Source organism: Pholcus phalangioides, unplaced genomic scaffold (assembly GCF_987345545.1).
Source record: "Pholcus phalangioides strain wild (caught in Gottingen) unplaced genomic scaffold, Ppha-v1.0 ptg000018l_1, whole genome shotgun sequence".
NCBI classification, from domain to species: domain Eukaryota; kingdom Metazoa; phylum Arthropoda; class Arachnida; order Araneae; family Pholcidae; genus Pholcus; species Pholcus phalangioides.
This window is the reverse complement of record NW_028301611.1, coordinates 9,724,346-9,752,233: the sequence shown is the minus strand read 5'-3', so window position 1 is coordinate 9,752,233 and position 27,888 is coordinate 9,724,346. Positions and strand designations below refer to the sequence as shown.

General features: G+C 34.9%; 3 protein-coding genes across 3 annotated transcripts in view; 1 reads left to right on the top strand and 2 right to left on the bottom strand.

Moving 5' to 3' along the window:
- Positions 1–10,081, bottom strand: part of wwk (anoctamin 8 white walker) — a 41,377-nt gene extending 31,296 nt beyond the window's left edge. Inside the window, exons 1-6 of the mRNA XM_089248033.1 lie at positions 9,638–10,081; positions 8,591–8,837; positions 6,666–6,901; positions 5,218–5,334; positions 3,271–3,401; positions 1,445–1,606 (exon numbers count right to left, since the gene is read on the bottom strand). Coding sequence (XP_089104159.1) covers positions 1,445–1,606; positions 3,271–3,401; positions 5,218–5,334; positions 6,666–6,901; positions 8,591–8,837; positions 9,638–9,704 — 960 coding nt within the window. The 5' untranslated portion in view covers positions 9,705–10,081. The remainder of the gene's footprint in view (positions 1–1,444; positions 1,607–3,270; positions 3,402–5,217; positions 5,335–6,665; positions 6,902–8,590; positions 8,838–9,637) is intronic.
- Positions 10,082–10,663: 582 nt separating this feature from the next.
- On the top strand, positions 10,664–18,768 carry LOC149071687 (polyamine-modulated factor 1-like). Its single transcript, XM_089247943.1, has 4 exons — positions 10,664–11,009; positions 12,746–12,958; positions 13,476–13,674; positions 17,146–18,768. The coding sequence occupies exons 1-4, from the start codon at positions 10,873–10,875 to the stop codon at positions 17,230–17,232; spliced, it is 636 nt and encodes a 211-aa protein (XP_089104069.1). The 5' UTR covers positions 10,664–10,872; the 3' UTR covers positions 17,233–18,768.
- LOC149071686 (furin-like protease 1, isoforms 1/1-X/2) overlaps positions 18,759–27,888 on the bottom strand; it is a 29,574-nt gene continuing 20,444 nt past the window's right edge. Inside the window, exons 14-15 of the mRNA XM_089247942.1 lie at positions 20,029–20,238; positions 18,759–19,924 (exon numbers count right to left, since the gene is read on the bottom strand). Coding sequence (XP_089104068.1) covers positions 19,764–19,924; positions 20,029–20,238 — 371 coding nt within the window. The 3' untranslated portion in view covers positions 18,759–19,763. The remainder of the gene's footprint in view (positions 19,925–20,028; positions 20,239–27,888) is intronic.

Here is a 27,888-nt window from a genome sequence, read left to right as displayed (position 1 = left end):
CCATGACTGTCAAAGAATTTTGGAAGAGATACAACATAAAGGATGCTATGCTATTTTCAATGTCACCACTGCCTGGGCTGGCCTTATATTGATCATTTTGTATAATTAAAAACAATATGTATGTATTAGTCACTCTTTTAAAGGATTTTATTTTCATTTTCGTTCTAAGCCAGCAGTAAAATCATGTTATGGTACATTTGTATTAAAAGGTTTCTGTTATCCCTATTCAGTTATCCGTCACAGCCCTGGTCTGGACGATGATGGTTAATCACAGTTTTACTGTACCTTAATTTCAGGAAGAAATATTACAGAATTTAACTTTTACAAGTTCTTTTTCAATGATGACCTGTGTTTCTGCTGATGCAGCATTTATGATAATTTTTTTTAAGAATATCATTCCTAAAATTTTCTGATAAAACCTCGTGTTAATGCTAGTTCAAGTTTAACTACAGTATCCAAATTTCTTCAGCTTTTTTGTGAACAAGAACTTCCACATTTGAGGAGATTATTTTCAAAGGGGAACATTATTTCCATTTTTTTTTAGTACACTTTTCAATGATTTCTGAATATTTGGGATGAGTTTTGTCAAATTATGTACTAGGGTTTATCAAAACGGTAATACTTGATAGAAATCACAATGTAAAGTTAGTCGTTTCTATCAAAAGCAAACATATCCACCTCTTTCATTCCATTCTGTATTTTTCATTCAAAAGGGAACATAACAAATGAAAAATGGGAACATGGTTCAAAGAGTTACAATGGTCATTACTCCAAGACCAGGAGGAAGGATTTTTGATGAAGAAAAAGAATATATCTGTTTGGATGAAAAAAAAAGATATTCAGGTGTGAAATGAAGGCAGGGTGCCAAACTGTGATTACTTTAGTCGGGAATGTAAAATTACCTGACAGGTATAAGTAAATAATTTACATAGTCATTTTAAATGGTTCAAATACATTTTATGATGCTTAGCAGTAAGCATTTCATTTCATTTTGTTTTTAACCACTCCAATTACATCATAATTGTCACTGATTAACCATCGACAATTACAATAGACGATGTGGTACATGGAGATTGGAGGATGTTTATGAATGAGCATTTGTCATTACAGTAGACAGTGACTTTCGGACCAAAAAATCCTAAAGGTTACTTTCTTATTTCAAATCAGCACACATACTTGGCAAACAACAGAATAGTGTTTTGTATTTTTTGTTTTGTATTGATTTTTTAATCAAATAATGACAGAACATGTGTGTCATAATAGCTGATGGAAAAAAACTCATGCTTATTACCTAAAAATAACCATGTTCATACAATATTCTGCAATAAATGATGTCTCCAATGGCAGGTGATAATATGCTATATCAGCCTTAGAAGAAAAAAATAAACTAATTTCTACCTGAGAAAGCAAATTGTTTCCAAAGAGTCATATCAACATCACTCACTGTGAAAAGTGGACGTGGTTCAGCCAGAAGTTCATTCTGAGTGTCCAAGGTACCCCACCTATATGCTAATTCAGCACAATATCTTTTCCATGACTCAAGATATAAAGTTGCCCAGAAAACATTGAAGAGAGCGAAAACAACGAAGCAAACATCTTCAGTAGCCTGTGTAAAATATATAAAATAATACAATAAATTTCAAACCCATAGAAATGCAAAAATGTATTTCCGAACTTATCATGCTATAACATGAATTTTTTTAGATATAACAATTTTTTAATGATTTGTTACATGATCTGATTTTTAAGATAACTTTGAAACAGTTGCAGCATATATATGTTGCGACCTAAGTTCAGAGTCCGGTCAGTTTGCGAATTGGCTGACAGGCAAAAGTCAGCATTTCAGAAATAACCAGTATTTTTCAAGTTTTGGTTGGAAAATTCACGAAGTAACCAGAGATTCCTAGCCAAAGTCTGATGTAAGACTCTACACTCAGGTAGGTGGAACATGCATTCTTTTCATTGCGACATATGATACATGGCTATAAATAGTAGCTCTATTGGATCAGCTTCACGTGACATCATCAACTCAGAAACAAACCTATTACAAATAAAATACTGTTCATCTGCTGCTTTTCGGAAGTCATCTTTCGATGGCGTTCGTCAGGCAATGTATCTATTATTTATGGTTTGACGGTGGCATGCACGTGGGAACAAAGAAGGCGCCATATTGTGACATTTTTATTGTGTCTGTCTGCTGCTTATCAGAAGAGGTCATTCTTTCTGTGACATTCTTCTCGTCTGACATCGGTTTCATTGCGAGTACTTATATTCTCATATTTGTATAGTAAATAAATAATAAATAAATATGAAAAAGTTGTTTTTCTCCAGTTTTGAAGGTAAAAAAAATGATTACCTCTTTGTGACCACGATATGATATGATCTACTTTTTGTATAAATCAACATGAAGATAATCACTATAGTGAGAGTTGTGGCTGCTTCTTACAGTCAAAGCCCTAAGTACCCACATCCCTGTTTCTCGCTACGTTTGCTATTGCTTCTTGTATAAATCAATATGAAGATAATCACTATAGTGAGGCATTGTGGCAATAGGAGCTATGGCTGCTCCCTTTGGTCGTGGCCTTAAGTTCTCACATCCCTGTTTCTCGCCACATTTGCTGTTGGGGGGGGGGGGGTGACCAAAAAGTTTGGCAATGACCACATCAATCATGCATTTTTCTCTTTTGACTTTGGCCAGGTATCTTCAGCCATTTTGCGAACTGGCCAGCCAAAGCCTGAAATTCAGACACATTGGCAAGTCAATTTACATTGAAATCAGCCATTTCAAGCTCTGGCCATGACATATATATTATACAGGGTAGTTATAATTAAGGGTCCCATACTCTGAATAGTTTTTCTCAAAAAATGCTCATCTGAACACAGCCAAATATTCAGGATATCTAAATGAGACATGGGAGAGAGATTTATGCAATAAAACAATAGAGTTAATTTTTTGACCAGCAGGTGAATGATTGGCGCTTTTATCGAATTTTGTAGTGCCCATTCTGGTGGACATATCTCATTGAAACTTGATATATAAGCTGTATAGACCCATGAAAAAAAGGAAAATTTGATAAAAAGTGCAAATTATTCATGTGCTGGTCAAAAATTGAATTATTTTTTTATTGCAGAAATCTGTCTCCCATGGTCTCGTTAAGATATCCTGAAAATTTGGCTATGTTCGGATGAGTAGTTTTTGAAAAAGTATTCAGAGCACAGATTAACTAAAAGTATAACCACCCTGTAGATACACGAATATGTAAAACATACCTGGTCTCTACCATAATAGAAAAGCCACATGAAGAACCCAAAAAATGCTGGAACAGTTAATGCTTTAGTATAATGTCCTAACCAAGCAAAGTAGATGGCAATTTTAACTCCAAAATAGTTACATATGTCATCTAAATGAAAAGAAATACAGAAAAAATTTAATAATGTAACACAATACTATCAACATTTTTCCCATGCAAAGATGCTAAAAAAAACGACACCACCTGGAACTCTAAAAAATAAATCATGTCTGAAATGTATCATCTATTCACAATACAGTCTATGCTCATTATAACAACCCCTCTCCCTTCCTTCCATGGAAAATGGACAATTTGAGGTCGTTCTATCAAACGTTTTCACCAAATCATAAAATTTAGCTTCTCTACTTTTTCCAACTGTTGGAATTTCCCTTCCTCTGTGACCAACTTCGCAAAAAAAATAAAACCCTCAACTCTGCTGGTTTCATAATTGAATCACGGTTTTTAATAATGGTGAACAAAGTACTGTTTGGAATATTCAGTTCAAATTTTGCTGTTTTGGCTTGTGACATTTATTTCTAGTTAACTTCTGTCAAAACTTTTAATTTGAGATCTATCGTTTTCTTCCACATAAGCTGCTATGCTGTCAAACTCGAGGGACACCAGATTTTTGAATGTTGGGTTCTGGTCTTCCCGACATGCCAAAAAAAAAAAAAAAAAAAAACAGGTTTTAAATACAAATACAAATACAACTACAAAGCCACAACAGGCAAATTGCCCAACGAGGTGGCTGACTTAAGAACATCATGGATCCCCTAGCCATTTTTTGGAGGCCCTACCTACTACCGCGGAACCCCCAACGAATCGGTACATGCGGGAATGTGCGTGTACGTGTACTGAAACCTGACGTGAAGTTTTTTTTTTTGTTTCTCTGTAATGCTTGTTATGTGTAGTGCTGCCATCTGCCACCAGTTTTTCTAACTATGAGTGAAGTGTTATGATCGAGTGATTTATCGTTGTAGGACTGTTGCTCTCTGTGGCGAGACTTTTTAACGGGGAGATCGGCTCGCATTTGCACCTTGAAGTTGGGAACCACAGAAAACCAACTTCAGCCAACCACCACTGTGGGGTTCGAACCCGGATCCTCGCATCGCGAGTCCGTCACTATAACCACTCGACCACCACAGTGGCAAATGTTCGTTATCACAACGAGTCCGTCACTATAACCACTCGACCACCACAGTGGCAAATGTTCGTTATCACAACATAGTTTAATAAGGATCACAGTATGCATTCAGCAGTTTCAATGGATTTTTATAATAAAGATATTTAAGAATTTTCCAGAATCTATGATTCGAATTTCCGCCATGTTGGTGTCGCTCGATAATTCCCGGCATGCTTGCTAATATGGGGGAAATATGGTAAAGCTATAGCGCTCCGCTTATTTAAGACAGCCATGCAGAATGATTTCAACTTAAGATACACACTTAAGATAATATCACACTTAACGTAAGATTGAAATGTAAATGTGTACACATGATTTGTATTAACTAAAGAATTGTGTTTATCTTACATTTAAAAAAAAGGAAAAAAAAGCAAAATAAATTCCATAAAACCCTAATCAGTTAACAAATTTTTGAAAATATAACAACAGTTGCTAGACTAGTCTTATAGACCAGCTGGAAGGACACCCTAGTCCTTTGGGGTCACAGAGTGAATGTTCCTAATTTTATGTTTATTTTTATGTATGCATTTTTGTTTGTGTTACTGTTTGACTTTTTGTACTTATTTGTCATATTTATATATTCTTAAATTGATAAATTCAGTAAAATTTGCAAAAATCTTCATATTCATTTAGTTTAAATTTTTTTTACAATATTTTTTTGACAGTTTTCATATTAAAGAATATTAATAATAAATAGTTTATGCAAAATACAATTGAGAAGAAAAATTATAATACAAATCATACTTAAAGGCTGTGTGTTCATGAAAGCCTGCACCCAATTTCGCTTCAATTTATTCAGATCCTCAGAGTTGTGCAAAGGAAGAACTTGAGAAACAATACCTTCAGCCAAGCATTTGGGTACTAAAAATGATCATAAAAGAGTTTCATAAGCACTATCGTTATCACAACATAGACAATATAAGCTTTTTTTTTCATTGTGTTTACATCTTCTTTATGTTCAAAATGTTAATGGAATTGCCAACACTTCCACATAAGAAATTGAGTTGTTTGATCAGCATGGGATAAAAAAAAAATCTACATTAAGGGTTCTTTACAAGTTGCAAACTGACCATCCTTTGGTTCCACACAGGAGATGAATCCCCAGCGTTATTATAAAGAAATATTTTCTTTCTTTTCACTTGCAGACTATCTAACATGGGAAAGGAGGGGTAGACAAGACCCTTGAAAATTGAAAATATTTCTTGCCCCTTCACAAGAGTACTGCTTTTTTTGTCTCCTTCAAAAGTATTGAATACAGAAAGCATTTTGCCCAGCAGGGGTTCTGTGTGATTTTCATTCCTGCTAGTGAGAGAAAACATGTTTCTGTAAATACTACATTGAACCAGTCACAAGAACTATAGCATACCTATACCATACTTTCCTGTGTACAATCTGCAGTTTTGTACATAAAAAAAACATATGGGAATGTTTTACTTCCAACTTATACCACTTTGTCTTATTTACTAAACCAGACATGTACCTCGTCAATATTCCTCTGCGAAATTTCTAACGAATTGGTACATGTTGGGAGGTGCATGTCTGTGTTATGAACCTAACGTGAAGCTTGTTGCTGTGTAATGCTTGTTATAGTGCTGCCATGTACCACATATTTTTTGAATAATGAGTGAAGTGTAATGTTTGAATACTTTATCATTGTAGGCCTATTGCTCTCTGCAGCAAGACTTTTTTAATGGGGAGATCGGCTTGCATTCGCACCTCGAAGTTGGGAACCCCAGAAAACTAACTTCAGCTGACCACCACTGCGACGACAGTGGGGTTCAAACCTAGGACCTCACGAAGGGAGTTCGACACTATGGCTACTCGATCACCACACCGGCACTTTGTCTTATCTGCAGCTTTTCTTAAGAATTTCAAATGGAAATAAATATTTTAAAAGTAACTTGTAAAAAATTATTTTTGAACAATTTGTAGATGGCGAGTAAAAAAATGAATATTTTCTATATAAAAAAATGGGACAACAACCTCTTTCATTCCTTAAGATTTCATTACAGATGAATAAATTTTTCAGGTGCGGATTATATGCCAACATTGCAGATTATACACACTGAAATTACTGTATTTTAAATATTGAATATAATCTATAATAATGATAATATTCAATTATTTGTGGTCTATAAAAGGAAAATGTAAAATATTTTCTCAAGTCAATTAGAAGCTATTTATTATCATACCTATGGGCTGCCCTTCAATGAATTTGACGTGGCACAGCTCATCACCTTCGGATGCTCTCAAGCCATACAGCAAGTTCAATATGATACTTTGAATTTCTTGGGTGCTCAGAAACCTGTTTTTGTCTTCAGCATTTTCAAAGCATTCCCGCTCTTCATAAACAAATTCCTTCATTCCCCCTCCATATTCTAACTTCAGGGATTTCCTGAAACGAGCTTCTTCCGCACCTTTGAGTAAACTAAAAAAAAACATACACGAAGGATAAAAAACTGATCCCAGATAATCAAATGCATAAGAAAAAAAACAAAACAAACATAACATTTCATCATAATAATCTGTCATAAATTTGTTTACGAAGGCTTTTTTTTTTAAATTTATTTATTAGCACTTGAGTATTACTACCATTATCAGGGTTGCAACTAGAGTGGTGGGAGCAGGTGGATCTGGTGCCCTTGGCAGCAGACTAGAAGGGTGTGAAGTTCATCCTTTGTCCTGTTCTTCCACATTATAAAGGGGCACCAAAATGAGCGCTTGCCCCGGCTGACCAAGCATCTAGTTGTGGCCTTAACTATTATTATGTATGCTTGCCACATCCTTGTATTTATAAATAAACCTTTCATGCTAAATAGCATAATATAATCAATATTGAAAGTTTCGAACATACTTCTTTTCATCCCAGTCCTGAAGAAAATTTTTTAACTGTATTTTGTAAATATTCACAATAAAATAATAGAGGTGTAAGGTAATAGAGATACAAAAAACAAATGCCACAACTACAACAGATGAAGGGACCTTTTTAAGAATTAAAACAAGCGTTCTATACTTGCTTTTTTGATCATGATGTTATAAAAACCTAAGCTGTTCATCAACAAGAATTCCTAAATCGGTGGGTCTAGTTGCATCCAGAATAATTTCACCATTCAACTTGTAAGTAAAACTGAGGGTTGTTCAAACTCCAATAACCAACCATGCACTTGCGAACATTGAATGCCATGGTCATGCTCCACTTATTTGCCCATACTGCAATCATATTTAAGTTAGTCGGAGACTTTCCCTATTGCTTGGATTTTCTACTACAACCATCAGCTTCACATCATCTGCAAATTTACTAATAATCTTGTCAATAATCTGATCAAGTTTTTTGAAGAAAAGTGAAAAAAATGAGGGACTAAGGACACTTTCTTGAGGGACTTCACTTGTGCCACCTGTCCAATCAGAAAATTTTCTGTTTACCCGTTGTAACCTATCTCACAACTACGTTTCGATTCAGTTCAATAAGGTGCCTTAATCTCAATCTAACGTATACGCTCCAAGGGCTTACCATGTAGGATTCTTTTGGGGAATGAAATAAACACAGGAGGGATGGTTTTAAACCTAAAAATGTGGATTAGAAAGATCCTGCTGTACGCATTTCAAAATCTTATAATTTGACTTCACTTTTCTCAAAGATAGAACTTACGTTTAAAAATTTCAAAGATTCCATTCTATATCAGGGTTTGAAAAAAATGGAAAAAAATTTAGGCACAGCAAAATTTTATAGGCATCAAGTTTTTTTTCCCCTTGACAAAATCAGTTCAAAATAATGTATTCTTTGACTTGTCTGGGACTTAGGGACCTTTTTCCCATGCTAGCAGACTCGCTGACATAATTTCTGATAATTTTACTGTTTCCAGATTTCAATTGAGTTAATATACAAAAAGAAAAGAGGTACCATTATTAATTTTTTAGTCGCCATGGCGACCTGATGCTTGTCAAAGTCAAATTCCATCATTTCATAAGTAATTATTATTGGGAGTAAGTTTTACACATATTATTACACATTGCTTTCACTTCCCACATTAATTTTAGGCTGTAAACATTCACAACTTCAGAAACATTTACACTGACATACAATAAAAAATTGGAATCATTTTTGTTTTTTACTTACTTTTCATATGAAGTTGTCAAGTAAAACCCATACACATTTGTATGTCTATGATGACGAACTTCTACTGCTAGCTCTGGGACGTTGGTACGTAGCTGAGTCAAAAGCCAAACCAAAGTCTCCTCAGTAGCTGCTGGAGGGAAGGTCACTACAATATCACAGTTATGACAAGGAAGGCTATGCTTCCAGAGCTGGCCTGCTGCAAGTAACTGTCGGGACACCGAGATTCGTTTTCGGAGAAGTCGGCTTGCTAGAAGAAAAAAAAGAAAAGATTTAAGATATAATTTTTCTGGGGGGGAGGGGGCGAGAGAAAGAAAGACTACATTAAGTTTAGACTACAATGTTGCTACATAAGAGTAGCAACATTTTGTGCTACTCTTAGCCCTACAATTTACACGAAGAAAGTTTTAGGCACCAATATCAATTTTTTTGTTGCCATGGCGACCTGGCGCATCCGATTTGTCCAGCCTTGTTGTAGACACTTTCGAAAGCTGTTGCAACAAACTGGTTTTTAGTAAATTTTACCAATTGTAATTTGAGTTTTACCAATAATTATTTGGGTGATGACCCCTAGCGCAAGGTGTTAGTGGATTTGAATAACCTATCTCGGAAGACCTTGTAACCCAAGTTTGGGTCGCAACCCATAGGTTAAGAACCCCTGCCTTATCACGATGTGTTCATAGCACAGGGCCCACGAGAACCTTACTCTATCATGAGCATTGTTTGCCAATTACTCATCAAAATTTGTTTCACTCCTCAAATCGAGTATTCTTTTTTTGTAGTAGAATTATTCGTCACTGATAAAAAGAAAGAAAAAATACCCCTTAAAATTTTAGAAAGGAGTGAATATAACTCTTCAAAATTATATTTTCGGATAACACTGGGTATACCGTATATTGGGAATTATAATAAAGGGAAATATATTTGAATGGAATTTTTTTTTTCCAATGAAGATCTATAGATTCAATTTTTTTTTTCAATGAAGATCTATAGATTTAATTTTTTTTTTCAATGAAAATCTATAGATTCGAAAAATGAAACTTGACATACCCTCTGACAGAGTCATACGTCCACCCTTCTTCCTGTTGCGCACACCATCTCTATGTTGTGACTGCATACCTGGGCCGCAATTTCCCAGCAAAGCCTTCCTGTTTTTCCCTTTAAATATTCTGCAAAAAAATGAAAAGTGATATCTTCTGCTTTCATTCAAATTTTTTTTCCAGCTAATCAACCGCCTATTAACAGGTGATGATGACAATAAATCCAAAAATACCCACACAAACAAACCATCATAAAATATGGGTCTTATAAGATTTCGATTTGAATTAAGTAATATTAAAGAAAAACAGCTTCACGGATGTTTTACATTTAAAAAATCAAAAATAACGAATTTAAAAGTTTTTTATTCATGTCAAGTGCTATAAATAATTTTTTATGTCATTTCTGTAACATTTTACCGTCAAACGCTCTTCGAAGCCGTAATCTAGTAAAACCCTAATGTAAACATCAATCGATATTGTTATGTCTGACCATATATACCGCCACGACCTTTTGTATTTTATCAAAAATTTGTTGATCATCTCAAATTTTCAACAAAAAAAAGTTTCATTTCTTTTTTAACGAAATCAACTTGAATTTGCAATGTTTATTGAAATCAGGACTGATGGATGAAATCGATTTTCCCATACTGGGAATAATAAAAAAAAATCGTGAATAAACAAAAAAAAAATTCATTCAACGTATTTGTTTATGTCCGACGTTTTTTTTCCTCGGAAATATATTTTAATTCACAAAAATTTCTTGCCCGTTAGCAATTTTCCAACAATTGGCATCCTTTTTTTATCGCCAATTGGCGATGTCCGATGCAGATCATTTTCCATATCTTTCCCTATTAAATTTGGTCATCTTAATAATTTTTAAGAATGAAAACATTAGACATCTATTTTTTTTTTTTCTTTCTTTCAAGCAAACACAAATTTTAATTCCCCTGCAAGTTCAATGTAAACCTTGATTGACAATTTTGTAGGTAATTTCATCAATAATTGGCAGTTTAGCTATTATATAGCTCTTCTTAGCGACGTCATTTGATGAGGCTTATTACATCAAACTCAGAAAAAAGCCTCGGTAGCCAATGGCACTGGATAAAAGAGGTTGATAATAAATGGCGGGACGGGAACAAAAATATTGTCAACCTGGGTTAAGAGCCGAGCTGTAAGCTAAGCTGTGTTGTAGATTCTCAGACTTTGACTGTATGAGAAAAATTGGAAGAGAAAGCAAACCTGAGTATGGCGGAAGGTGACGGAAAAATAAGCGCTAAAGAGCCCAACTATTTGACTCTGAATAAGTACGGAGAAGGACGTTTAGCTACACTGTTGAGAAGATCTTTAGCTGTGATGATAAATAACTTTATCGAGCGAATAAGGTGAGCATATTAATTTGTTTTTGGGAACAGGTGCTGTATAATCCAGAGATTGGCGATTTCTGGCGAATTTTTTTTCGGCGTCAAACATGTCCGACGACCCGACCAAAAGTCGCCAAGGCCGTTAGACACTGCGGACACCGGAAAAAAAAAAATCGCCAGCATGGAAAACAATAATAAAAACCCATTCAAATATGAAAAATATCATGAAACATAAATGAAATATAATAGTATATTTAAATAAACAACGGTCGTGCGTGAAGTATAAATAAGTATATTCTAGGTATAAAAAAATTAAAACCCGGACTTTTTCCGGGTATCCAGATTCTTTTAAATAACGGAAATTAAATAAAATAACGAATATTAATAAGAAAAACAAATAAAAAGGATACAACCTTACCGATCGACGAAAATGTAATCTGGTTCGTGCAATCCTAACGCCCGGAACGAAAAAAACTAAATGGGTATTCAAACGTTTGAAAAGACACGCTAAAAACAACAACTAGCTAAAGGTAATCGGGAATAATCCAAGACAACGGCGCTACTGCACAAAGGGAAAAAAATGTCGTTATCCGTTTGAATCGCCCGTGCCATCTATAATAGATGGGTAATGGAAGCTTCTAGAAAGAAGCTACTGAGGAACAATCTAGAACAATGACAACCCTGCAAAACAAGTGAGAGCGCCGATCGGCAGAACTGAGAGCGTTGGCGACTTATAGCGCCCTTGGCGATCTGGATTATATTGGATTTGGCGGTCTGGATTATACAACACCTGTACCGATTACCTTGGCACTTTTGCTCTTTCAAGATTTTTCATAGGCGACAGTCATGTTTTTCAAGCCATCGTGCAATCTTTATCTATTTTAGCACCATTTATTTCCATTTCTTTATTGCCGCCAGCATAGTCTTGTTATTGAAATTTATTGAGATTGTAAATTGGACAAAATATGCTTTAGCTTTTGACAGAAATTGGTGTGATACCAGCGAAAGAAAAATTAGTTTCTTGCCCGAAAAATGCAGCTAGCATGGTATGGAACAGCGATCACACCAAGAAATTTAGTTGTCGCTGGGCTTCCTGGGATAGGGACACAAAATCCAAATGGGTCTGTGAATCCTGTGGCCAACATGGGTTCATTGGTTGCAGAATTCCTCCTTGCCATGTTCTAGATTGCCAAAAAGGAATTGCTGAATTTTTTTTGTTAGCCATCACGATTTTCATAATGTTGAAGATGCTTGGAGCACAACTCAAGATTTTAGGTCGCCAAGGGGGAAAATCCTTGTTGCAATTAAAAATCGCCAAATTTGGCACAGCCCCGCTTACAGAATCATCCTCTATGACTATGTTAATGTTATTATCATAATAATGAGGAACAGCTATAGTATAATCATTGATAATTTTTGTCGCACCACGGTCATTTTCTGCACACGAGGGCTAATTAGACCGGGACCTACAATTTATTGCCGATTCCGAACGGCAGGCTTGTTTTTTTTTTATACTCATCGAGAGGTTGGTGCTAATCCCTTGATGGGGGACTCCTTGTGGTAGCATATATAGTATAATATCTTTTGGTGATGTGTTGGCAATTTTTTTTTTCTTCTGCGAGAAGAAAAACCCCGCCCTCAGTTTTGAGATAGAGAAGTTCAGTTGTATTTTATAGAATAGGCATTCACTTAAAAATAACTAACAAAATTTTTCTCCAGACTACATTTAGAATTTGTAATGAATTTTTTCGTTACAGATTTTCTGCTTTTCAAAAAACCTATGTGGAGGTATATAGGAAGCACCCAGAAGTTGTCAAGTCACTCTATGAACAACTTTGTACTCAACTGAAAAACATTTGTGGTCTGGAGGTGAATAAGCTGTGTGAAGAAGAAAGTGTCGGTCCACTCTTGGATGGTTTGGATGAAATAATTTCAGAATATGATGACGAGGAAAACAAGAGGCCTGCTTGGTAAATTAACAAAGTATTTCAAAATTTACTTTGCTTTCCCATTCTCTTGATTATATGGTGACAATGAGAGTGATTTTTGCTTCTAAAGTTTTTATAAAGAGGCTAAGAATACTGCTTGTCAGCTGAATCCAGACTGCTTTCATTAAGAAAGTTAACAGCCTATCACACTAAGGTCTTTCAGGAATGAAAACATCCACATTCACTAGAATCAATCAGAAGTGATGAAGGCAGAGAGAAGTGAAAAGTATTAATTAAATTTATTCATATTGCCCAAGTTGACAAGATTTATTTACAAGTTTGAATAATTAAGTCATTCAAAATAAAACTATTTTGCTGCTGGCAGTTCGGTTTATTTATTTATTTTGTATACTTCTGAAGAAAACCCCCTTTATCCCCATCTTATATTCAACTCACTTTACACGATCATTTTGAGTATCCAATTAATTCCATAAAGCGAGGGATGCCTGTATTACATGAAAAACTATGTCTGTTAATGAAATATATTCCTTCATTTCAGGAGGCCATCTGGTAATCCTCCCAAAGACATGAGGGACCATATTTATCATGTTAAGCTCAGGCACAGGTTAGCTCTGGAGAAAGTGTTGAAGAAATTAGATGCTCGAAACGAAAAAATTTTCGCTGCTGTTAAAAATAACCACGAAGTAATTTGTAATATGAAGGTTGCTAACAGGGAAAAGCTAGAAAAATTCAACCAGGTGAGAACTTTCAGTATTTTCCCATATTCAAAATTTCTTACTTCCTATAATGCAGTTGAACCCAACTTATGGTAAACAACATTTTTGGTCCTGTTCCCATGGAATGTTAACTTGTTAGATCGGATATAACAAACCAACCAAGTGATGTGAATTCTCTGGACATAACGCTGATCTTTGTGGCACTTTCGCAACGATGACAAAATCAGAAAATAACTTGGAATGGAGTTCTGGCAATGGCGGTAGAGTTCTATGACTCCAGGATAAAGAAACTAGCACCCATACTTGAAAAGTATTTGGTGGATGGTGCAAGCTTTTTTTAGTGGGGTTTTTGTCCCACCAGTAATATCACGTAGCATGCCCTTTTTTCAAAGTAGCCCACCACAGTTTGAATTTCTTATGAAATGGCCTGCGATCAGGGCCGGATTAAGATGCTTGAAGGCCCTAAGCACTTAAGTAATTTTGTGCCCTTCCTCCCCACAATTTCATGCCATTGACTACACAGTTCAAAGATTTTTTTGCATTTGAAGGCTAATTTGGTGAGAATTGACAACATTGAATATTGCCGAATCCCCTCCAGGGTGTTGGTATTTCCCATCCATGGCTTCCATAAGGGTGGGGCTGACAGAACCCGGGAACAATTTTCATCAGTTTTGTTTTTTACATTAAAAATTCATCATAAATTGACCCGTTAAAGTGTGGCCTTGGGGGACCGCAAAAAATCTCAGCCTCAGGGCCCTGCTCGAGGATGTGGGGGCTATGTTCTCATCTATCTATCCACATTGAAAAAAAAAAACGTCAAATGAAATTTTATTTTTCGTAGCATAAAATGTCATGTGAAGTTTTTCTGCGAATTACAATTGCAGGTGGCAGAATATGACGTGAATATCACAGTATTTCTAAGCACACGCTGTATTTATTTGAAAGGTTCCTCCCCAACTCTCACTTTTCCTACTTTTGCAAAGTCCTTGACATCTTCAAAACCAATGTTACATGAACACACATCTGCTTCTACTTTCAACAGAGATGAAGCATCAAGCCTCTCCATTGTTCTGGAAGTTTTTGCTTCAGTGCTTGTCATAATTCTGGCTTCAAAATTATAAAGTTACATTTCTGTAGCTTTTTTATTAATATTTTTCTTAATTAAGAATTCTAACAAATTTTGCATTTTATTTGTTAGAATTGAGCAGGCCAAAGAAGCGCAAGTCAATGTTACTATCACTGTTTTTCAATTTGCCAAAATGTACTTTTTTGGAATTTTGCTTTCATATTTTCAAAAAAATAAAATAAAACTTTGATTCTTATCTTTTGTTTTAGTCTTTTAAAAATATTTCAAGCTATTTTCTCCCATTGACTGCTTTTTAGAATTTCCTGAACCAGCTTCAGGAGCAACCACTGAACCTTAGCATAGCCACATTATTCATAAGTACCCTATTCTTTTGATTAATCGCCATGATTGGGTACCTTTTCTTTTTGATACATTTTCGAGTTCATTTGTAATGTAGACCTGGTAGCATTTCTTTTGCTTCTACGTTGGATCAAACTACGCAGTTGATCCATATATGAGTTATACCCATAGATGTGCACATTTTAGTTCATATCTTCATTCTGTAAAAGTTGGCTCACGCTGTGCCTTTCTGACGCATGGGACACCCGGGCAAGCCTCGGAGACCCTGAGTGCAAAGAGGGTCTCGTGACAATTAGATCTGGTTACAATTTTCGTGAGTTGCAAATTGGAAGGCAGGTATTTTTAGCTAGATGGGAGCCTTGGAAAAGCCCAGGGGCCTACAGCCTTGCCAGGGGGGGCCTATCAAGGCTGTAGCATGACTGCTTGGGGCCCTGAGAAGTCACGCTATGAGGAAGGTACACAGGATCGACCTATCGAGGGGCACAAGAAATCTTTCCAGAGAAATTTTGGGTTACTAACCTTCAAAAAAAGCATTTTAAATTAACAGATATTAATTTGGTAACACATAAAGGTATTTTCTTTTGATATTTTAATTATTTTTTACAAATATTTCTTTTTACTTTTTAATTGTCATTTGGGAGGTGCCCCCCTCCCCCAACTGCATAGGCCTCTAGACGTCTAGAGTATAGTTACGCAAAATTTTCGTTCCATCGCACCCTTTTTCAATTTTTTTTCTTCTCATCGCCTCCTGCAATTAAAGTCAATTCATAGGATCCTATACTAAACCCCAAGCCTCTACTGTCCCGAGACCCTCCCATCACCCCGAGATGCTAATAATGCTCTGGGCACAGTGCTGTCTTAACAGCATCATGAGCCCCCGGGCTAAATGATATTCTGCAGACTCATATATTTGTATGCTTTTTCTCGAAATTCATAGCACCAAATCTCATCATGAGGCCCCTTAAAGCCATGGCCGTGCTCGGGTGGGCCCATGTGTTAAGATGGCACTGCCTGGGTTTACTTTATGGAAAATTTGTGGCATCTCATTCCAAAAATTAACGTTAAACTAGAGTTTGCAATATTATTCCGTTTCTGTAGATTTAAGATTTCAATATTGTTGATGAGGAAATAGCATATGCATTTCATCTGGTGTCAAAGAGGAATTTCAAGATACATACATTCATTTCCAATATGATCTTTGAGGATTTATTCTACCAAATGGTTGATTCTGTGAAAAAAGAATAAACTGTACACTTAAAAAAAAATGGTTAGATTGATAACTGTCTGTGGTGCGCCCTTTTTTTGTGATGCCCTGCACGTGCTTATTTTGCTTAATGGTTAATCTGGCCCTTTCTGCAATGGTGGCAGTTTTCTTTAGAAACAACATGTGAACCAGTGGATGATTTGGGGTTTGATTCCGTAGATAAGTTCTTTTCCTATTGAACCTGAGCGACCACCAATAGACAGCACCTTCATTTTCTACCCAACTTGATCAGCAGATCTGTAACTAGGCTGGGCCCGAGCTGAATTAGCTCTCCTCCCCCCCCCCAATAAAGAATAAAGTACACTTATTTGCTTACTACTTGGAAATTTTAAGTTTCTTGCTTGAAATGATCTGCAAGAGAGAGAGAGACTCTCTTACAAAACGAATCATTGCAAAAATGAGAGGGGCGGAACCCCTCCTTTTCTGGTCATAACCCTTTTTAGGGATTGGGGGGGGGGGGCAATAAGATGCGCTACGGCCCTGTTGGTCAGTAGCAAATTGCTATATGGTGGTATGAGCGAAGTTGGTGAGCCACAAAGTGGTATATGATTTGTAGTAGATATTTCGTCACACGAAAAAATGTTTCTAATCTGAACACTAATCATTTTATTTACATTGCAGACATGTCTTACTACATAAAAGAGCAGCACATTTATTTGTGGTATCTTGTATCAAAATTTTCCCAGAAACTTGGCACAGCTATATTAGCAATTCAGTTGATGCATTTTTCTTTCAAATAACTATTCTGTGGTGTTGTAATGTTTCCATACTTTCACTTTTTGGGTTTTGATAATTGTTTCAGGTATTTTCCTCCATAAATGAAGATGCTGAAGCACTTGAAGATTGCTTGACTGATCATGTTGAAGCGTCGGTTTCACTGAAGCTCTAATCAGCACAATTGTTGTTATTTTTGTCATCATTGGAATTTGGAAACAGATCTGGAATAATTTGTTCTGTTTTCAATGTAGAAGAGGTAAACAAATGTGGGCATTGGGTTTTTTTTTTCTTATATATATTCATGAAAGTTTTTGCTGCGATTGATAAAAAAATTAGCTGCTTCTATTTCAAGTACAGGTATTTCTTGTGTGTTTCGATTTTAAAGGAACATGGTATATTTTCTATTTGTGAAATATTTCACTAGTATTTTCCTCCTGGTTTTATTTTTTTCTCTTTATTTTTAATTCAGTGGTGTGGCGAATCTTTTCCTTACCCACACCACAAATTTTATGCATGTTACTTTTTCCTCTTTTTTTTTATCATCGCTTGATGAAATATCTCTATGTCCTTGAAATTTTCATTTAAATTCCTTTGAAAGAAAGATTTGTACTTGCCCCATAGCAGAATATGCCAGAATCTGTGACGCATGTCACAGAATAATCAGTGCTATTGCAGAACAATCTGGAATAATTTTAAGAAAAGTGTAGGAAGCACTAAGAACATTTCCAGTCAGGCTCGTTGCAGAACAATGCAAAACATTCTGCTTTAGGGTGAACTTGTATTCAGTGAAACCTTGCTACAAAAATACTCAATATAACGAATCCCTCTACAGCAAAGTTTTTGCAATTTGTTTGAAAATGTCTATATTCTCCAATGTTAAACTGCTGCCTCTCGATACAACAATAATCCCTCTATAACAATTTTTTTTCTTGGTTTGCAGAGTATCGTTATATTAAGGTTTCACTGTATTCTCAGATATTAGTATTTTTAAATCTTTGAAGGTGTTTTTTGATATAATATTTTGGCTTAATTTTACTAGCACATCTGTCTTTTCTTCTGTTCATTGTATTATTTCCATAACCAGCTTTGTATTTTTTAAAACAAGTCTATTTGCTGCATCTATTGTTTTTAAATTGTCCTATTTTACTTTTAAATTCCATTGTCAATAAGACTTTGGTAGTTAGAATGCAGCAACAAAATGATAATTGTAACTACACATGCATAAACAGGTGTAAGGTTTGCTGATATGCCGTCTGGACCCTTTTGGGACAAGGGTGAAACTGCCAAGGAGAATAAAGTGATACCTCGGCTTAAAATTTTTTTGCCTGACATTTCTACCCCAGCTGAAGACAGACAAAACAAACGTTTTTGTTGACATGGATTTTCATGCTCACATAACACAGCAGCATTTTGAGCTGACATTTTTCACAATCACCACCAGAATTACTGTCCTTGGAGCCTGATTAATTTCTGCCTCAGACCCATTTTCCATATATGATATATTCCATATATTTCTCTTCCAGAAAGCATTTTAGCCATTCAGTGTATACACCAAAGATGTAAACATGAACTTTTTTTAAGGATACTTGGCAAATGTTAAATTTAATAAATTACCAACTAAGAGTTTGCTAAAAAATTATATTTAATTAAATAACTTTTCATGAAATATTGAAAATTAGATACACAAAACAACAAAGATGTTGGAAATTCAACATTTTATTTTGCAGGATTTGACATTTACAGGATATAAATTTTGTGGCATTTCCTAGCAATCAGATCTCACAGCATACATTAAAAGTAAATATCGCAAAGCATCAAAGGAAGACAATTCAAGATATTTTAGAACAATTGAAATGCAAATAAAAAGATTAAAATAGCACTTCTTGTGATAACATTTCGATTCTCAATCATTTACATGGGATAAACATTTCATTGTGTGATTTCTTGAGCAACATTTTTTTTTAATTATCTATCCATAATTTAAAGGCTTTTATCAGATAACCCCTCCCCCCCATACTTGAGTATTACAAAATGCACTTCAAAACTAGCACATATTGGCTGGAAAAAATGCACTTTAATGTGAAAATGCTCAAAATAAATCCATTTCTTTAAAAAAAATGATTATATAGTGTAAGTAGGAATAAACAATAAAAAGGTATGAGGAGAAAAAATGGTAAAACTAAGGAAACTTTGATCCAATGCCCTGAGAAAAAACATAAAATTTACCTAAAAATTAAATAAATTACAAACATTGCTCTAAAAACATAAATAAATAATACTTTGGCACGAATGTTGAACAGTGCAAGCTATTCAAAATACTCTCATACATGCTCACTGTACAAAATGTACATTTTATTTTTACGCTGTATATTTATAAAAATATTGATATTAAATAGGCCTTATGATTTCGATCTTTGTTATAAATATAGTTTCTGATGGATGACCAAGTGATGTTATTTTGCATAGGATGAATATGTTGGTTCATGGTTTTTTTCCAACCAAAAAGATGGAAAAAAAAATGTCTTTTTTACCTCACTCATCTCTTTTTAACAAGATATGTTGCATTTTTCTCATAAATTTGGAAAAGCTACCAATAGAAACATTATTTAAGGAGAAAATAAATTTAAAAATTTGGTTTTAAAGCTTCAGGGAAATCCATTTCCTCTTGTCTCTCTCCACACTCAATGTCATATTGTGGTAGTGTTAATAGCAATCTTTCAAATGCAAAAATGCTAAAAACAGGCACCAATACTTGCAAAATTCTCCAGCACTTTGTGACGAGCAACCAGATGAATGACTTTCTTGGCTGTTACCAGCAGTGCTTTGTACTTTGTTCTTTTCCGATTCCACACGAGTGGGTTGATCTATAAAAAAAATAAAAATAGTAATTTGTTTCAATAGTCTCAAACTTTTTTTTAAATAACAACACAGTATGGGATTAAGGAAAGGTGGAAAAAAATTTCATCACCTTCAGAAATTATATCTAAATCTGCTGGAGCAATTTTTGGTTTTTCATGATAAGGTCGTCTCCTGGCATAAGTCCGAACAGGTATAAATTTCTTCATTACAGGTAAGAAAGAATTCCTTGAGAGTGGCATCTGTGATTTCGATGCCTCTGTAATAGGATCTTCTGTAGTGCCATACAAAATCAAAGTCCAGTCATGCATCTTTGCTCTTCCTATGAAGGGGAAAAAACTTGCATGAGCTTGAGATATGACATGAAAGAAATAAATTGTACCTGCCCTGAAAAGGTTTTTCTATTTTTGTACAAATGACACTCCGGATATAAACAATTAGGCCAAATTTGTGAATATTTTAATTTAGTTTCAATTCATATTTTTTGTAAATACAGTGGAGTTTGCTTATAGCATGCCCCCTTCGTGATTTGAGAAGTGTATGCTATAACTAACATGTATGTTTAAGCAAGGGTCTCAAAATTAGCTTATACAGGCAGTCCCAAATTATTTGCGCAGTGGATATCTCTGTAATCGTTGACTTTCGAAATATACTTTCAATTTCAAATGATGTGCAGTTACTTAACATCTGAAAATTTGTTTGTGGGGGTCATATACATGAAAAAATAACGAAAATAACTATTTATACAGTCCCAGTGTGCTCAAAAACACAATTAGAAAGTTGTTACCCTATGTCTTCTGAGGCCAACAAAAAAAAATTCCACGTTTCTTAGTGCAATATTCGCAGATATTGGAAAGTTGGGCAAACAGCATTAAATACGGGTGTAAAACAGTTTTTCCTTTAATTTCCTCCATTTTTAAAATTTGAATATCTCACTGAATATTTTTTTGTTGGTATCAAGAAAGAGAGAGACAGCAACAACTTTCTAATTAGGTTTTTGACACAGGGTCTGTATAAAAAAATTTAAAATATTTTTTTACGTATATGACCCCTTGAACAAATTTTGAGATTTTAAATAACTGCACATCATTTGAAAACTTTTTATAATTGAAAGTATGTTTGTAAAGTCAAAAGTTACACAGAGATATCTGCTATGCAAATAATTTGTTACAGCCTATATATATGTTGTAGGTATGCATAAAGTGCATTATTCAGATTGTCCCAGACAAAATAAGCTCATGTGGCACACCACTAAATTTAATATATAATGTAGTTCTTGGTTGATCTCTCTTTTCCCCATTTTGAAAATTTATTACAGCTGAAGTACATACACGATATACATGGTATCTCGTAAGTCCTTATTCTGCCTTTATCTCATCAACTGTTTGTTGTAGAGGTGTGGTTTTAATTAAAAAAAAATGTGTATAAGAATGTCATGCGTAAAAGTGAAATTTTTCTAGGTTGTTTAACCTCTGGGCTACGGGAATAGTGTGGGAACACACACACACACTCCTTCCCACTCCACCCTAACCCAATTTTCTTTTCTTCTAAACTGTGTGCATCACCCATCATACTAAAGGAAATGTTCTGCGATTCTAGCAGTATCACAGGGGTAGGAAATGGTAATAAACTGTTTGTCCCACACAAAGTGTCCAAACCAACCCCCTGCCTAACTTTATTTTCTTACACGGCCAAATCTTTATTGACACCTTTTCACCCCATCTCATCTGCTTCTCGGACTTCATCACACAATCAGTCATTATACAGAACTAGTATTGAGGAAGATGTTCCACTTTCTGCGACAGATTTTCTTTCACTCATAAAATTTCACTCTTATGTAACTAAAGAAGCTTCACTTCAAAATGTGTTCAGAAATCACTCAAGAGTGAAATATAGTGTCTCATGAAACAAAAATATATAAATTTTTATACAGTCCAGAGTACGCTGATTTAAATCACTTGATTTTTTTTTTCAAAAAACATTGATCTAAATCACAAAGTTTAAATTTTGTTTTTTACATAAATTCAATGATATTGAAGTAAATGTAACCTGGTATAGTTTGCATTATATTGATTTGTGATTAAAAGGGATCATCTTGGATTTCTCTAAAGCCTATGATAAAGTTCTGCACAATAGACTCCTCCTTAAACTTTCAAATCTTGGTCGTAATGCACAATTGCTCAAATGGTTAGATGCTTTCCTAAAAAATCGTGATTCACCTTTTTCCACTGTAAATTCAGGTGGTACTCAAGAGGAGTGGTTCTCTCGCCTTTACTGTTTTTAATTTATATAAACGACTTCCCTGAAACCCTCAACTGCACCACTAGATTTTTTGCTGATGATTGTGTAATCTACTGCGGAATTAATGACAGATCTGATCAAGAAATTCTCCAACGTAATCTTGTTTCCATCTCAGATTGGTGCTCACACATGTTGGCACATGCCTATTAACTTACCTAAAACAGTTTTCATGAGAGCTACACGTAAAACTCTTCCCCTTGAATTTTCATAATCAATAACGTAACCATATCCAGGGGTGGGAGCACTGCGCCAAAATTGCCATCCTGCTCCACTAGGGTATTTTCGTATTTTTCTGCGCCAAATAGCGTATTTTGCTTCAGTATGCCCGGAATTTCGGAAAGGACGTCAAAAAATGTTTGTTCCTGCTTGACACAAAACAATTCTTTCCGAAAAAAACGTGTTTTATTCCACTGTACTTCAACTATCGGCCCATCATAGGGCTTTCCATTGCGAAACCCCAATAATATCCGTGATCGTGCAACTGAGGATGGTTTGCAATGGTCTTTCAGCTCTAAAGCGCAAATGCGAGTCAGTTTCCGTTTTCAAAAAAAAAAGTCACCACTGGAAGCAGTAGAAATTACTGTAGTTGATCGTCATTGCGTCAAATCCTGATGTTTCGTGAAAAAAAATATTCCGGGAGTGAAAAGAGCATGTCCGCCGAATTATGGTCGCTAATTTAGAAACTTTGCCGAATAACGAGCGTTAAATTGCCAATGTTGCCAAATAATGAGTGCTAAATCGCCAAATAACGAGTGTCAGATCGTCAATCTCGCTAAATAATGAGTGCTGAATCGCCAACCATCATGTTGATTCTTCGGAAATTCTCTCCTATTTTGCAACAATTTCTTTCTGAGTATAAAAAAATTGAAAACTGGATATAGAAAATTTATAATATCTATTAAGACTAGAAAATGTTTAGCCCATTTGAAGGGCTGCTGTTCCAGACAGCAAATAGTGCCCTGAGTAAGCAAAAATCATCTTAAATAGACTGGTGTGAAAAAGTTTATGACAGCCGCTGTTTCAAACAAGGTGTCAAAAGCCTGAAACACCAAAAACAAGCTGACGAAAAGATGTTTGATAACAAAAGACAGTGCAGTTGTTTTATTTTGAAAAGGGGCGAGGGTTAATGAAAATATTATTCATTTCGCTGCTCCAATTTAAAAATATCTGCTCCGAATCCTATATTTTGCTGCTCTGAAATGGACTTTGTCACTTCCCACCCCTGCATATCCCAAGTTTCTCAATTTAAATATCTGGGAGTCATAATCTTGGCTGATCTCTGTTGGAATAATCATATCGATTATGTCTACCAGAAATGCCCCAACAAACTTTTTCCTTCGCCACAACCTCAAAAATTCTACTCGTGACGGCTGACTTCTCTGCTACAAAACTTATATTTCTCCTGTTCTTTCTTATGTAGCTGAGGGCTGGGACCCCCACACCTCTAGTAACATAGACAAACTTGAATCTATCCAAAATAAATCCGCCCGCTTTATTCATGACTGCTGGTTATCTTTGAGTTCAGTTTCTGATCTCAAACTTAATCTCCACCCACTCGCTACTCACCGACTTATCTCCTGCTTAGCCATGCTTTACAAAATTATTCATGGTACTTTAAATTTCGATAGGTCCGTTATTTTTTCTAGGCCTTCCTATGTTTCCAATAGACTTGACCACCCCAAAAAATTAAAACCTATTTTTGCCTCTACAGATTGTTTTAAATTCAGTTTCTTCCCCAATACCATAAACTCCCTCACGATCTCCAATTTCTTGTCTAATGTTTCAAAGCATATGTGTAATCTACCGCGTCCTCTTGTATAGGCCTTGGGCCAATAATATTGTATAAATAAATAAATAAAAGAAGTATAGATGATCTTTGCGTAAGTAAAAACTTGAACTTAATCCCTAGATACAGTACAGAAAGAAAGCTGCTCTATTTCTAGATTTTGTGCATGGAAAACATTGTGGAAAAATATAGGGAGCTAAACTGCACTATTTTCAATGCATTGCAATGTGGCCCTACAGTTCCCATGATTAAATTCCATGATAATTTTCTGTATAAATCCTTTCCCGAATTGCTGATTCAAAATAATAATAGATGTCGTACCAATATATCATTGGGCTTCGACTTTACTTTTCGTATAAAAATTTTGTATTTGCTCGTTTTTTTACCAAAACTCATTAAATCTGTGAAAGAATGAAAATGTGTAAACTATTAAGCAACATCCATTCATTGTGCAAGAAACAATCTTGCCAATAGAATTTGTTTTATTTAATTGATGCTGAACAGCCCTTTAGTTGTACATCGAGTGAATTGACATGTCTGCACCAGATGTGTGATACTGAGATGCCACCTATCATTCACTTTAATGGAGGTGGGGGTTCATGAATAAAAACACTTTTCTCTCCATAAAAAAATGTTAATCCATGAAGTTATTTTGTGCTCAATGTTACATAAACATTGATTTTTAGATTTCATATTTTTTGCTTTTAGTTCATTTGTTTATTCATTAATGCCTTAATTAAATTTGAGCAATTAGGAGAAAAAAGCAGTTAGGTGACATTAAAATATGCATTCTTAATGATTAGCAAGATTTGTTTTCATTAATAATCGGCCAGTTAATTTCGTAAAAAAAAAAAAATCATGATTTTTTCATACCTTGATACAGTCCCCTTGTCCTCTAGTTTCTAGTTAGAAAGTTGTTGCTCTGTTTTTCCTGAGGCAAGCAAAAAAAATTCCACACTTTTAGAGCAATATTTGCTGAAATATTTGAATTGAAAATCAGAGAAATTTTGGAAAGAACGGCGTAAATTAACACACAATGCTTCTTTCTCTCATTCATGTTGTTCTTTCCCAGCTTCCTCCGATTTTTGAATCCAAATATCCCAGACAATATTCCACTTAGAAACATGGAATGTTTTTTGGTTTGCCTCAGGAGAGAAGAAAAGAACTTTCTAATTGGGTTTGTGAGGATAGAATGTTCAAATTTTAAAAGTTAATTTTTATATTTTGTGACATGTATTTTCACAGTCAAAACTGATAGTGATTTCTGAACATCATTTTAAGCATTTTTCAAATTGGAACCATACTTCTATGACAAACGGTTGATTAGGTAAAGGCAGAATTAGGACTTACAGGACATCCTGTATAGAACATGCATGAATTGAAAAGTAAGTCTAATAACTAAGACAGGGAGGGTACCAATCTTTATTTCAAACAGTCTTCCAAAGTCCTCTCTTCCTTGATGCCCAAATTCTGAAGATGCGTTTTTTAAGAATGATGCTCCTCTGAGACCACTTCCAAACGCACAATGCAAAATGTAGACAACTCAAGATGATGGTTCATCTTGATTGTCCATCTTTTTAAAGGGATTTGTCTATTTTTACTGATCAATACCAGTGCAATCATTTTTGACAAATGAAGCACTTTCATTTCTAGCTCTTTGATGAGCATTGTAAATATTGTTTACGCCTCTGCATGCCCTAAAAATACAGAAATAAAAAACTAAAAATACATACAACTGAATGCTATTGGGTAGCATGAGAGTCAGCAAACCTATAATAAATAGGCCTATGTATTCAACTGCTTTATTATGCAAACTGCTGTTTCACCTATACAAAAAAATGTGCTCCATAATTTTTAATGATGAATGTTAGTTATTGTTCAAGGCCATGAAGTAGTAAACACAAAATTATTTTTTCTATCCAGACAGAAGTTTTTAATGACCGCTGCTCTGTTTGTTTAACCCTCAAACTAAGCAAAAGAAAAATTAATAACTAACTAAACGGTCCAAATAACCTGAAAAACAATACAATTTCTGCTTTGGCAGTATATCGATGCTTCCTCCCTCACTTAAAATCAATTGCTCGAATTTTGTTGACAGGATCTGGTAGAAAAGTAGGAAATTTTATCAAAAAGTAGAAGCCCTGCTGGTATTATTTGAGTTTATGCTAATAGTTTCAATTCAGCATTTATACAACACAAATTTTAAAAAAAGTTACGAATTATTATGAATTTTATCATCAATCAACATACTTTTGCATTGTCTTTTGATGGGTAGAGATTTGATGCTGTTAAAATAGTGCAGATTTCTGCTTTTATTGATCACAACAATTGTTTATCACTGTCATCTACCAAATGATCCAAAAGGTACAGAAAAGTGAACATTCAATAATTTGAAGGTCATTCCATGGAGTTTTCACAGAAATGCATAATAGAAAGATTGATTTTGTTTAAATAACACATAATTTTATTGTTAGAATAGTTATATTTGATACTAATAGGTGATACAAAGAAATGATGAACCTCTTATACGAAGTACCAAGAACAGATATGAAGGAAAAATAATTTCGGGAAAAAAAATTCACAATGCCTCTGAGGAATCGAACTACCAAGCCCTCTAATTGTCTGGATGAGTGCTCTATCATTAAGCTAGAGGACAGACATTTTCCAACCTTAGAACAATATGCTCTTTTCAAGTTGAATGGGACAGTAAACAGTCTTTTAACTCAGCAACAGCTAGTAATGACATTAGCATCCAGATGGTGACGTGCAACGAAATGATGAACCTCTCCGCTAATTATACAAAGTATAATTGACTGGATAAGGTTCAGTCACATTGGGCGAGTTCACTAGCTATTCTCACACGAGTGAAATAGCTGGCAAGCAAACCAGTCTCAACTAGCACACAGAGTTTCAATTACACACGACTTATAAAATTACTCACTGGAGATGAGTGAGCAACGAGCAACACATTTTCTTTCCCTCCCTTATTAATAAAATTATTTCAACAATGAATTTTTCATTATAATAAAAATTTGCACCGCTATCTGTGAGAAAAAAACCAAGATAGATCTATTACCTGCATCGTGTTGCACAAATAAGTCAATTTCCGGCTTCATTTTTGATTAGTGAATTGAGATATGTTATATCTGAATTGTTTACTATGTTAAGAGCGTGTTTTTGACATGTTATATCCACAATGTATGTTTTAAGCAGGGTATGTAAAATAATAGAGGTAAAAATAGAAGTGGATAGGCCAAAAATCAGGGATTACGAAACCATACATTATATCCACAGTGTATTATATCGTGTGTATCTTGCGGTTTCTCCAGTGTATCATATCGAGTTTATGTTATATTACTACTACTTAACCGTACATGCACCTCGTACACATTCCTCTATGGAATTTCTAATGAACTGGTACATGCCGGAATGTGTGTGTACATGTTTTGAACCTAACAAGATTGTTTCTGTATAATGCTCGATGTGTGTAGTGCTGCCATCTGCCATCAATTCTTCTAGTGATGAGTGAAGTGTAATGATTGAATAATTGTACCATTGTGGGCCTGTTGCTCTCTGTGGCGAGACTTTTTAACAGGAAAATTGGCTCACATTTGTGAACCACAGAAAACCAACTTCAGCTGATCACCACTGTGGCAATGGTGGAGTTCGAACACGGGCCCTTGTAATGCGAGTCCATCACTATGACCACTCGACCACCACAGTGGCAGTTTATGTTACAAGTGTACTCGACTGTAAGTGGATTTCAACAAAAATAAATGGATTTTGAAACAAAAATGTTGATTTTTTTTTTTACTTGTAACCGCTATTTTTTTAGCTGTCTGGTTCACATATATCAAACATTATTGCAACTTCTTTATGAGCACA